At 44.6% G+C, this 12,536-nt stretch overlaps 1 protein-coding gene across 3 annotated transcripts in view; it reads right to left on the reverse strand.

The window, feature by feature from the left end:
• Positions 1-310: 310 nt before the first annotated feature.
• The window catches only part of LOC110528814 (tyrosine-protein phosphatase non-receptor type 4), a 33,655-nt gene continuing 21,429 nt past the window's right edge, over positions 311-12,536 (reverse strand). Inside the window, exons 11-25 of one of the 3 annotated variants that reach the window (XM_090240450.1) lie at positions 11,725-11,788; positions 9,712-9,884; positions 8,497-8,565; positions 8,114-8,260; positions 7,736-7,897; positions 4,552-4,702; positions 4,299-4,439; positions 4,019-4,178; positions 2,948-3,150; positions 2,230-2,320; positions 2,016-2,080; positions 1,575-1,721; positions 1,256-1,384; positions 930-1,078; positions 311-580 (exon numbers count right to left, since the gene is read on the reverse strand). In XM_090240450.1, the coding sequence (XP_090096576.1) occupies positions 436-580; positions 930-1,078; positions 1,256-1,384; positions 1,575-1,721; positions 2,016-2,080; positions 2,230-2,320; positions 2,948-3,150; positions 4,019-4,178; positions 4,299-4,439; positions 4,552-4,702; positions 7,736-7,897; positions 8,114-8,260; positions 8,497-8,565; positions 9,712-9,884; positions 11,725-11,788 (1,996 nt within the window). In that variant the 3' untranslated portion in view covers positions 311-435. Of the gene's footprint in view, positions 581-925; positions 1,079-1,255; positions 1,385-1,574; positions 1,722-2,015; positions 2,081-2,229; positions 2,321-2,947; positions 3,151-4,018; positions 4,179-4,298; positions 4,440-4,551; positions 4,703-7,595; positions 7,898-8,113; positions 8,261-8,496; positions 8,566-9,711; positions 9,885-11,724; positions 11,789-12,536 lie in introns of those variants that run through there. The other 2 variants (XM_090240451.1, XM_090240452.1) reach the window with 2 other exon arrangements.

Raw genomic sequence — 12,536 nt, forward strand, 5'->3', positions numbered from 1 at the left:
TGATTTAGGCACTGACATGGACTTAGAACATCAATTTCCGTTGTTTGTCTATGAGCAATTGTAATGCTGCAAGTTTAAAACTGAAGATTTTTTTTCCAATTTGGGCCCCCTTAGAATCGTTTATTAACCATTATTTTACCAGGTATATTGGCAGAAAATACATATCTTGTACACCAAGGACCCGGGGAAGAGTTGCTGTGTAGAGAAGAATGGGCCGATTTGAAAGCTATAAAATAACAAATTAGCAGCTCGCGACATGCTAATTTCTTTTTAAGTAGCTCTTATGCTCGAAAAGGTTGGAGACCCCTGGTCTAAGTCAACCCCGTCTGTTTTGCCCCATAGTTGCGCACCTGTCGGCTTTGTTGCTAAACAACCAACCCGTATTGAGGATAGAGCCTCTGCTCTTCTCCTAGTCTCATTTCTATGCATCACAGATCAGATTACCGGAGTCTGGATCATCATGGCCCTCTGGTCTCTCATTGTCCTCACGATATCCAACGGATACACGGGCTGATTGCACTCAATCAAACACATGGCTGTTTCCATGGTGATGAGCACCCCCGTCCGACCAATCCCAGCGCTGCAAAGACACAAAGGACGAGATGAGTGAGATGAGGCTGAAGATGGCAGCAATGACAGAAGAGGATTCAAATCCTCGTTCCCGCCACTTACACTGCAATCAATCACTGTTGCTACAACAACGTGCAAAGTGTCTTAACGTCTGATTCGAAGGAAAAGGGAACGTTTTTCTTTAAGCCAAGTTGTGAGGCAGATGTACAAAGGCTTCTTTTTTTCAAATATGTTGTGTAAAATTCCTTAGACCTACTTCAAAGCTGTACCAACAGCGAGATGGCTTACAGATGTGAGTGGAGGGGATAAGAGCTTACTCGTTAGTGTATGCAGTGTTTGTGTAAGAACTAGAACCTTACCTGCAGTGTACTATCACCGGCTCCTCCTTGCCCTCCCTCTTTCTGCGGACCAGACTGACGAAGTCCAGGAAGTCAGTGTAGTCGTCTGGTACACCGTGGTCAGGCCAGGCCATGTACTGGATCTGAGTCAGCGACCTGCTCTCCTCACTCTGAATAAAATCAACCAAATGTATTTTGATGTTTTTATACTTTTCTTTCATACAGTTTTCGCTAAGTGCAAGAAGTCATCTCGGTTAACCCAGAAATAAAATCTCAAGTCATTTTGGTCAGATGCTCGATGTTTACGTAGTCTGTCCACGAGAGATGATACAAGAAATGGTCCTTACCTCCAGGTGTGTGAGAGTTATCTCTCTGACCAGGAATGCTGATTGCTCTTCTTCTGTCACACAGGACACCTGGAAGTCCCCATGGGTAGCAATGGCACCAGGGTTGGGCCAATACTGATGACACTTCACCTTGGAATGAAACAATCATTGGATCATTGGAGATAAGAGGAGGAATATTTTGTCTATTTTCTTTGTGGGGAATGGAAACGTCTTCAATTTTCACCTCATACGTTACCACAAGAAATTCTAAAACAAGACCAAAAGTATTGAGAAGGGGCTGAAATGGAGAGAGCGAGCCCTGGTTGGGGACGTGACATACCCGTCCTCTCTCCACCTGCGTGGTGAGCATGACCACCATGTTGGAGCCCTGTTCCCAAGTCATCCTCCAGAAGTCAGAGCAGGTGGCGGGCAGCGGGCCCTGGCACGCGATGTAGCGGTTTACAGCACTGGCCGCTGGGATCACCATCTATGGGCCAGGAGAATGGCATGGGTTGGCAAATATACACATACGTACAGCTGCATATTGGCAAATTCATATATGTAAGCATAATCCATGTTTCAGTCTATGTACACACACTTTAAGAAGTGTTGAGTATCTATCAAGAAAAGTCTAATCTCTTTCCGGGGGTGTTTTTGTCTCTGTGATATTCATTACCTAGTCGAAGGAAGGTGTCCGGTCTTGGTCATAAAATCAAAGATTGTGGCGTATGTATCAAAGAGTGTTGAGTATCAAGAAAAGAAGAAGGGAGAAGGCCCTCACATTGATGTAATTTGCATTGATATAGTCCCCGTCCTTGCCCCTCAGAATAACCCTGGTGGCGTCATCTGTGAGACGGCAGATACAGGAAGAGAGAGAGAGGATGAGAGAAGAAAGCGGTGGCAGTTGAGACAGAGGGCATTTACTTACGTCACTGTATGAGGAAGTACAGCATATGTGACAGAAGAGGTCAGTTCTGATGGTTCAGTATACTCACACGGTGAAATGTCTCGATATCGATTTTTGGAAATGTTCTGAGGTAATTTGGCACATGACATTGTCAATCCAGGCCTTTTCCGGTAGAGTTGCTGAGAAACATCACAACAACAAAAAAACAATGGTTAACATTTGTCCCAAGTTAACTGAAGTTCAGACCGGGCCGTGACATGAGCTTGGTTTCTAGGTTACACTAAACCACAATTCTCACTGATAACCTATCAGTGGAACACAAACAGGAAACATTTGAGGCAGTGTGGAGCAATAACAGGAAGCAATAGACATTCAATATTTCCTTTCATCTCTCTATTTCACTCTCGCCCGTCTCTCTTTCTGGTAAATGACTTACATGCTATGTGATCAGTCTTAGCCATGTGCAATGTGAAATACATTCTAGAACCGGTGGAAGCCTTGAATAACCAACTGCATTTGATAATATCAAAGTGGACTGGGAGCAGTTCAGACACAGGGGCAACAGAGGCAATGCTAGTTACTTGGCCCATGTGAACAACAAGCATATAGTTATTGCATATACAATGTAGTTATTGCACACGAGCACTTCACAGAGTAGGCGTTCCCCAATGGAATTATGCAAATAGTTATACAAATCTTTGATCAAACTGTGCCTGTATGGACCCAGTACTCGCAGGTTGGAATTGAATTGTAATATCATTTGGTGGCTATACATAAACTATATTTTCTAGTATACGTGGACTAACATCAAACTGTTGCTGTACGGCCCCAGTGCTCAAGCCTTCTTTCAGCTGTAGTATGGAGTCTCTCCAGCAGGATGGGTGGTGGTCTGGCTGGTCATGGGGCTGGTCATGGGGCTGGTCCTGGGGCGCCCTCTCTGGGGAGTACTGGTAGTTAGACTCTGTATCTCCATCCTCCAGCTTCTCCTCCTCCACCAGGTCATACATGGCTGGAGGAACGACAGGAAGGGTGACAGCGTGATTGAACATTGCACATCCAATGCCGGTGACAGGAAGTCAGAAAAACGAAGCAACAACAACAGCAAAACAAAGAAAAGGGAACGTCAGAAAGGCAGGAGCCAAATTAAAAACGCCCCTCCTAAGTCATTACACTGTCAGACTGATGCTTTGACTTAGAAGCTGAGATCCGCATTAGGCTCAGTGCCACTGGCTGCCTCAGGCGCACTTGTTATTGTTTTGGTTTTGAAAAGGAGAAGAAACGTAATAAAAAATAAATATATCGTAGTACATACTCTTCTGATCTATCGCGCGTGCAACGATGTCCGAGGGAATAAAACAGTGTTTGTCGTTTGAAGTAATGTCTTTGTTGTTGTAATATCCCAAACGGACGTGGCAGTTTCACCGCAAAGGACTCCAAATTTAATCAAACCAATGCCCATAGTATAGTGGATGTGTATTGACCCGATATAGGATAGGCAAGCTATGGTCCCTCACTCCCTCTTGTTTCAGGGACAGGCAAGCTATTTAGTATTTTATTAGGATCCCCATTAGCTGTTGCAAAAGCAGCAGCTACTCTTCCTGGGGTTCACTGTGGTCCCTCACTCCCTCTTACCTCGGGGACAGGCAAGCTATGGTTTTACAAACCCTGCTGTAAAAAAAATGGAATAATTACACAAGCCATTTAGCAGAAGATTTTATCCAAAGTGACTTTTTATGTATGGGTGGTCCCGGGAATCAAACCCACTATCCTGGCGTTGCCATGCTCTACCAACTGAGCTACAGCGGACCGCAAAAGATCCTAAATGACCGTAAAGGACCACAAGGCCTGTTAAGATGCCTGTTCTGTTCTCTCCTCACCGTTGGGTCTGACCAGCAGGTTCAGCTCTCCTGAGTCGCTCTCCTCACAGCTGGCCTTGATGAACATGACCACCTGGTCGTGGGTGTGCTCTGAGATGTCCTGACCGTTGATCAGCACCACCTGGTCTCCCTCGTTCAGCCGGGGAACACACAGGTCAGCCTGGGGAGGGCATTAAAACAGAATAGAACAGTGTGTTTTTCATTATTCATTACCTGTGAAGGTCATTTGAGAAGTTCAGGGGTTTGGCAGTGACGGTGGCCCAGGTAGTAGGACACGTACCGCTGTTCCCGGGGCCACTCGGGACACGATCACAGGCATCTTCTGGTCCAGCCCACCCTTCACATTGAATCCAAATCGTCCTTGTTCGTCGGGGCACATTTTAATGAACACCAGATTGTCATGAGGAAGCACTCCATTGGGCTGTGAGAGGGAGAAGAAGAAACACAAGAGGACAAAACAACGTTTAAGTAAAACGAAATCACAGTGTGTGTGCGTGAGTGTGCGCCTGTGTGCACGTAGGTCTCTCTCCTACCATAGTCTTGTCTTCTGACAGAGGCGTGTCATAAAGCTCATTGATGTGGTTGCCCAACTCCTGCTGAGAGTGGGACTGGCTAGACAGAGGCCTCCTGGTCTGCTTAGGGGGCAGAGCGGGCGGCAGGCCGTCGATGGTCGAGTCTGGTGACCTGGACACAGGCAAATCCAAATGAGTCCTTGCGGCAAAATACGAATACAGTATACAGTGCCTTGCGAAAGTATTCGGCCCCCTTGAACTTTGCGACCTTTTGCCACATTTCAGGCTTCAAACACATTTCAGGCTTCAAACATAAAAGATATAAAACTGTATTTTTTTGTGAAGAATCAACAACAAAATTATTCAGCCCTTTACTTTCAGTGCAGCAAACTCTCTCTAGAAGTTCAGTGAGGATCTCTGAATGATCCAATGTTGACCTAAATGACTAATGATGATAAATACAATCCACCTGTGTGTAATCAAGTCTCCGTATAAATGCACCTGCACTGTGATAGTCTCAGAGGTCCGTTAAAAGCGCAGAGAGCATCATGAAGAACAAGGAACACACCAGGCAGGTCCGAGATACTGTTGTGAAGAAGTTTAAAGCGCGGATTTGGATACAAAAAGATTTCCCAAGCTTTAAACATCCCAAGGAGCACTGTGCAAGCGATAATATTGAAATGGAAGGAGTATCAGACCACTGCAAATCTACCAAGACCTGGCCGTCCCTCTAAACTTTCAGCTCATACAAGGAGAAGACTGATCAGAGATGCAGCCAAGAGGCCCATGATCACTCTGGATGAACTGCAGAGATCTACAGCTGAGGTGGGAGACTCTGTCCATAGGACAACAATCAGTCGTATATTGCACAAATCTGGCCTTTATGGAAGAGTGGCAAGAAGAAAGCCATTTCTTAAAGATATCCATAAAAAGTGTTGTTTAAAGTTTGCCACAATCCACCTGGAAGACACACCAAACATGTGGAAGAAGGTGCTCTGGTCAAATGAAACCAAAATTTAACTTTTTGGCAACAATGCAAAACGTTATGTTTGGCGTAAAAGCAACACAGCTGAACACACCATCCCCACTGTCAAACATGGTGGTGGCAGCATCATGGTTTGGGCCTGCTTTTCTTCAGCAGGGACAGGGAAGATGGTTAAAATTGATGGGAAGATGGATGGAGCCAAATACAGGACCATTCTGGAAGAAAACCTGATGGAGTCTGTAAAAGACCTGAGACTGGGACGGAGATTTGTCTTCCAACAAGACAATGATCCAAAACATAAAGCAAAATCTACAATGGAATGGTTCAAAAATAAACATATCCTGGTGTTAGAATGGCCAAGTCAAAGTCCAGACCTGAATCCAATCGAGAATCTGTGGAAAGAACTGAAAACTGCTGTTCACAAATGCTCTCCATCCAACCTCACTGAGCTCGAGCTGTTTTGCAAGGAGGAATGGGAAAAGAATTCAGTCTCTCGATGTGCAAAACTGATAGAGACATACCCCAAGCGCCTTACAGCTGTAATCGCAGCTACAAAGTATTAACTTAAGGGGGCTGAATAATTTTGCACGCCCAATTTTTCAGTTTTTGATTTGTTAAAAAAGTTTGAAATATCCAATAAATGTCGTTCCACTTCATGATTGTGTCCCACTTGTTGTTGATTCTTCACAAAAAAATACAGCTTTATATCTTTATGTTTGAAGCCTGAAATGTGGCAAAAGGTCGCAAAGTTCAAGGGGGCCGAATACTTTCGCAAAGCACTGTATATCCAAACATCAACCCCGGTGCTGGCTTTATTGAGAACAAGTCAATAAATACAGAAATTAAGCGTGTTATTGCGTGTGCTTTCCCCTTTTTGAGGGTTATATATGAACCTGGAAACACACTCTGACTCAACATTAACTACACAGCGGAAACTGATGTTCCAGAGCTTAACCTCTCAATGGAATATGTTCCTTTCACGTGACTCCATTTCTCAGAAGGCAATGATCATCTTCTGTGTCCACTGAATCATTACAGGGCTCAGTCAGAGCAGAGGGCTTTCTCAGTTCATAGGAACTCTTCCCCCCTATCTCCTATCATTGCTCAGTGCAATAGCCTCAACCTGTGGACTAGAGCAGCTTATGAGCCCCTTGGGAGAGGCGCTGTGTGTCCTACCAGCATATTACCTTCAGCTCGATGTGTTCATGTACTGTTCATGTACTTCCCCCAGTCAGAGAACATCCATGTTGTTTAGCCTGCTGTTTGCCTCGGAGCAGCCCTGAGCAGACCCTGGTGGAGGTTAACTGGCTGGGGCAGCGCTCACCGAAACAAACAGTGTCGAGCCCCATGGACCCCTCAAAAAGGAGTTTACACTGAGATACACAGAGGGACCACAGAGAGCGATGAGGTCAAAATCGATATGCACAGTTAGACTGAAGAAGTGCCTATCCAAAGAAAGAGGGAAATAGAGAGAGAGAGGTGAGAGAGAGAGAGAGAGAGAGAGAGAGAGTCGAAACAAACGCACCAAACCACTTCAAAGAATTCTGTTCTTTCTCAAATTCACATGCAGAGAATACTGTCTGTGTGTCACCATCCTTCACTTTACAAGAGTGAAAGAGAAACGGGGTAATGGCATATTTCCTTGATGTTATGAGAAGATTTGCAATGGTTCAGCCCACACTATCTGTGTTAGTAACATAACAAGCATTCACCATTGTGATGTGCCTGCAGCCCCAACCTACCTGCTGCAGCTCTTTGGCTTCGGCCAGCCTGCCGAGCTCCAACCTCATTATGGACGCTTAAATGACAGCCATGAAAGAGGCCTATTTTGTAGTCTTCAGGCAAGCAGAGCTTGGTGCTACAGCCCCGGGGTATTTACATAATAAAAACAAACGGTTTGTAAAGACATCGAAATTAGAGGGCGGTGTGTGTGTGTGTGCGCGTGCGTGCGTGCGCGCTTCAACCCAATCAAGTCTCGATGAAAGAGATGCTCATGGCCCGGTCTTTTGGTTTGAAAATTCAAAAGGCACTCTGAAGGCACATCTGAGCTATCTTTGTTGCAGGTGCATGACATCGGCCTTGAGGATCGATATGTAAAGCTTATTAAAGAGCAGTGATACTATCAAGAGCAGTGTGCAGGATTCTTCTTTTTTTCTGTTCTTTTGGTTTGAAATGACTCAGGGCTGTGTGTCCGTGGGCGTGTGTGGCAGACAGACTTACGGGGTAGAATCTAGGCTGATGGAGTTGGCCTGGGTTGACGAGGCTGACTTGTGATTGGTAAAGGTTTGGCAGGACGAGGCATGGTCGTGGTAGTTCACATGGTCCAGCAGGTGTCCCACGGAGGACGGCCGCAGGCGCTCTTGTGCAAACTTGGAGTTCCTGCTGAGACAAAAGGAGGAGGGAGATGTAAGGTACCCGAGTGTACTGTCATCCAAGGTTATTTAGAGTTACTTGACATCGCTCCTCCTCCTCAACTGTAGATTAGCCCAATTTCCTTCCCCCTCCGTCTCCCCGAAGTGTGCACTTGTTCAGTCCCGCTCATAGATTTGACACTAAGGAATGTACTGTTTGCTTACACTACGGGTTAGGGCTACTCACTGGTTGGGGGTGTCTGGTGGGGAGCGTGTGGGCAGGCTCTGGGTCTCCAGGCGGTCATCGGACAGAGAGGCTCTGGAGTTCCGGCTGACTGACTCCCAGTCCATCCCTCCATCCATCAGCCGCCGCACCAAGGGCTTACTGGGAGACCTGATTGGTAGATGATATTGAGGTCATTGTCATTGTTAGATTGGATTGCAGCAAGTAAAACGTTCACCAGATTTCAATTTAGCAGGATGAAAACGGTTTACAACTCACTAGACTTTTGCTCATTATTCAGTGCAAGATTCCTCCATCCCTGTCTCTTCATGTTCTCACATTTCTGATTCTCTTAGTTATCAGTAAGCACCAGTGTTACTTCATTTGGGCTTCAGAAAGTGTCTTACCTGGCGAACACCCTGTCCTTGATGCCCTTCTCCTTGCCGTACTGGACAGACTGCACCTCTGTCCTACCACTGCATATAACACAGAAACATTTTTCATTTAACGGAAAACAGTCATACACCAACCTCTGCCCCTTACACTGTCATATCCTGGAGTAAGAGGGGACCAAACCAGTGTTGCACCTCTTACCATTTAGACATTTTAATGTGTGTTGTGAGCCAGCAGGAAGTATTAATATTGACACACCCCAGTGTGTGAAACCACAGCTCTTTTCACTCTGTCACACTATTAGTCAGTCACTCACACGGCGTGACAAGGCATTGGCAAAGCTGAGAGGACTGGTGCTTTGGGTCTCTACTGGCAGTTGTAGGCGGCACAGTAAACATATTCCTGTGTTATGCAAACCAGCCCACACGATTTCTGTGAGGCACAGTGGGTCAAATGGCACCGTCGTGATTGGTACAAAAATGTAAATATGCTTCAGCAAAATGATGATGGTGTTATCCTGAGGGCAACACAAATTAGGAAGGACTGGATCTGAACGGAGTGAGTCAGGAGAAATTGAAAGGATTAGGTCATGTGTAGCCTACACTCTTAGAAGAAAAGTTGCTATCTAGAATCAAAAAGGGTTCTTCGGCTGTCCCCATAGGATAACCCTTTGAAGAACCCCTTTTGGTTCCAGGTAGAACCTTTTGGGGTTTTCCTTTCACCAGAGGGTTCTACATGGAACCAAAAAGCGTTCTACCTGGAACCAAAAAGGGTTCTACCTGGAACCAAAAAGGGTTCTCCTATGCGGACAACCGCAGAACCCTTTTTTCTAAGAGAGTACTGTTTTCTCTGGTGAGGTTTAGACACCTTTAGACAGCAGCTATATACAGTTACACACACTATCATTGACAAGACTCATGTAAACATTGACAAACAAACATAATCTTAGCGGGAAAAGCTGGTTGAAACGGCATCATTAGCCAGTTCTGCCTGCTGGGATCCCAACTTGATCACTGACTCTCTTTCAAAACACATTTTAATATGCAACCTCAGCTCCAAGGACCAAATCTGCTAAAGGCTAACGTCAACAGAGACTATGCACTTCCAAATGGCACCATATTCCCTACATAGTACACTCCGTTTGACCAGGGCCTGGTCTAAAGTAGCGCACTATATAAGGAATAGGGTGCCATTTGGGATACAGTCAAACATTCCCCAGGCCCACTCACCAGTAGCGGTACTTGGAGCCCAGATGGAAGACATGTGCAAAGAAGTTCTTCTGTGGTGGTAAGGGTCGGTCTAGTCTGAAGAAGGTGTGGTGCTCTACACAGGCCTTCCATAGGTTCTTACAGGCTCGGTAGTTCACCATGTTAAAGGCTAACAGCGCCTCACGGCTCTCATTCTGGAGAGAGAGGGAGGGAGGGAGGGAGGGAGGGAGACAAAGAGAGAGCGAGGGAGAGAGCGAGAGAGTGCGAGGTTAGTGGTGGGCTCAGCACACTTAGGCGTACAGTACAGCATGAAGCATGGTACAGTAGGTGTGTGTGATTATCACACAAGATCAACATGATCACTAGTCACTTTAATAATGCCACTAAGAATGTTTACATATCTTGCATTGCTCATCTCATGACTATCTATCTATTCTTTACTATCTATTGCATCTTAGCTGCTCCGTCACTGCTCATCCATATATTTTATACTTATATATTCTCATCCCATTCCGTTACTAGATTGGGTGTATTAGCTTTTGTTGTGGAATTTGTTAGATATTAGGTTTTGTTGTGGAATTGTTAGATATTAGGTTTTGTTGTGGAATTTGTTAGATATTAGGTTTTGTTGTGGAATTGTTAGATATTACCTGTTAGATACTGCTGCACTGTCGGATCGAGAAGCATTTCGCCACACTCGCAATCACATCTGCTAACCATGTGTATGTGACCAATAACATCTGCTAACCATGTGTATGTGACCAATCACATCTGCTAACCATGTGTATGTGATCAATAACATCTGCTAACCATGTGTATGTGACCAATAACATCTGCTAACCATGTGTATGTGACCAATCACATCTGCTAACCATGTGTATGTGACCAATAACATCTGCTAATCATGTGTATGTGACCAATCACATCTGCTAACCATGTGTATTTGACCAATCACATCTGCTAACCATGTGTATGTGACCAATCACATCTGCTAACCATGTGTATGTGACCAATAACATCTGCTAACCATGTGTATGTGACCAATAACATCTGCTAACCATGTGTATGTGACCAATCACATCTGCTAACCATGTGTATGTGACCAATAACATCTGCTAACCATGTGTATGTGACCAATCACATCTGCTAACCATGTGTATGTGACAAATCACATCTGCTAACCATGTGTATGTGACCAATAACATCTGCTAACCATGTGTATGTGACCAATAACATCTGCTAACCATGTGTATGTGACCAATAACATCTGCTAACCATGTGTATGTGACCAATAACATCTGCTAACCATGTGTATGTGACCAATAACATCTGCTAACCATGTGTATGTGACCAATCACATCTGCTAACCATGTGTATGTGACCAATAACATCTGCTAACCATGTGTATGTGACCAATAACATCTGCTAACCATGTGTATGTGACCAATAACATCTGCTAACCATGTGTATGTGACCAATAACATCTGCTAACCATGTGTATGTGACCAATAACATCTGCTAACCATGTGTATGTGACCAATAACATCTGCTAACCATGTGTATGTGACCAATAACATTTGATTGGATTATCACACTTGATCAACTGACGTCACACAGATCTAGCTAAAAGAACACGGATACAGAGGAAGAAATCACCCTTCGACTTGCATAGCTGGCCATGAGATGGCTTCTTCTAGGCCAGACACTATGGTGTGCTCTGTAGTACTTCTCTACTCGGATACATGAATTATAAGCGCATGACATCAATTCATCTAGATATCAAGTACTGTACAATTGCTTTTAAAGGTCTCCTTGGCTTGCATTTTTCAACCAGGTGTTTTTGTGTGTCTTCCACTACTAGACACCCTAGTTGGGATCAAATCATTTTAGATTTAGTTTCATATGACCAGCCTAGTACACACACAAAGTGCATTATGTATATTTTGTATTATGTATTATTCATAATGACGAGAGAGAATTTGAGCTCGCACAATAGTAGGGATGCAATCCCAGTTGAAACCCGGACATACTTACCAATTCTCTTCTGAGTTGAATAAAAAACTGTCGACATTTAAACGAGATCTTTACAATCTGTAGCCTGAAAGAAAGAAAAAGAAGCTGTTGTCACCCACGGGATGGAATCTCTCCCGTAATTTCCTACACAACAGCGAACTTATCCAGCGTTCTGAAGCCACTGGATAAGCTTAGAGAATACATGTTATCATCCATAAGAATCCCCCTCCGTGCTTTAATCAGAAACAAATCATGTTCTATAGTTCCATTGTGCCTGCAGGCCTATTTCCCTGGTTCCTTAAAGCATGACTCAGAGAGAGAGAGAGAGTCTAAATGTAGACCGCACTGTGTCCCAACCTGACACAGTTACGCTATTACTCATTTCTACAGAAGTCTCTTTTCATGAAGATAAACTCTCACTGTGCTGTACCCATCAAAGGGAGTAGGGCAAGATCAGACAGCATGGAGAGGGCTCATGTTGTCACTTTACAGTAGAGCTAGAGTAAGTTATGGCTGAATCTGGGCCATGACAAGAAGTAGAGCATCGTAAATGCCGCTTTCATGCTATGTTTGCTACTACTGTTTGTTACTTAAGCAATAAGGCCTGAAGAGGTGTGGTATATGGCCAATATACAATGTTCTTAGTCACGATGCAACGTGGAGTGCCTGAAAACAGCCCTTAGCCGTGGTATGTTGGCCATATACCACGAACCCCCGAGGTGCCTTATTGCTATTATAAACTGGTTACCAAAGTAATTAGAACAGTAAAAATACATGTTTTGTCATACCTGTGGTATACGGTCTGATACACCGCAGTTGTCAGCCAATCAGCA

This window comes from Oncorhynchus mykiss, chromosome 7, assembly GCF_057628025.1.
Source record: "Oncorhynchus mykiss isolate SJ-2025 chromosome 7, ASM5762802v1, whole genome shotgun sequence".
In the NCBI taxonomy this organism is placed as follows: domain Eukaryota; kingdom Metazoa; phylum Chordata; class Actinopteri; order Salmoniformes; family Salmonidae; genus Oncorhynchus; species Oncorhynchus mykiss.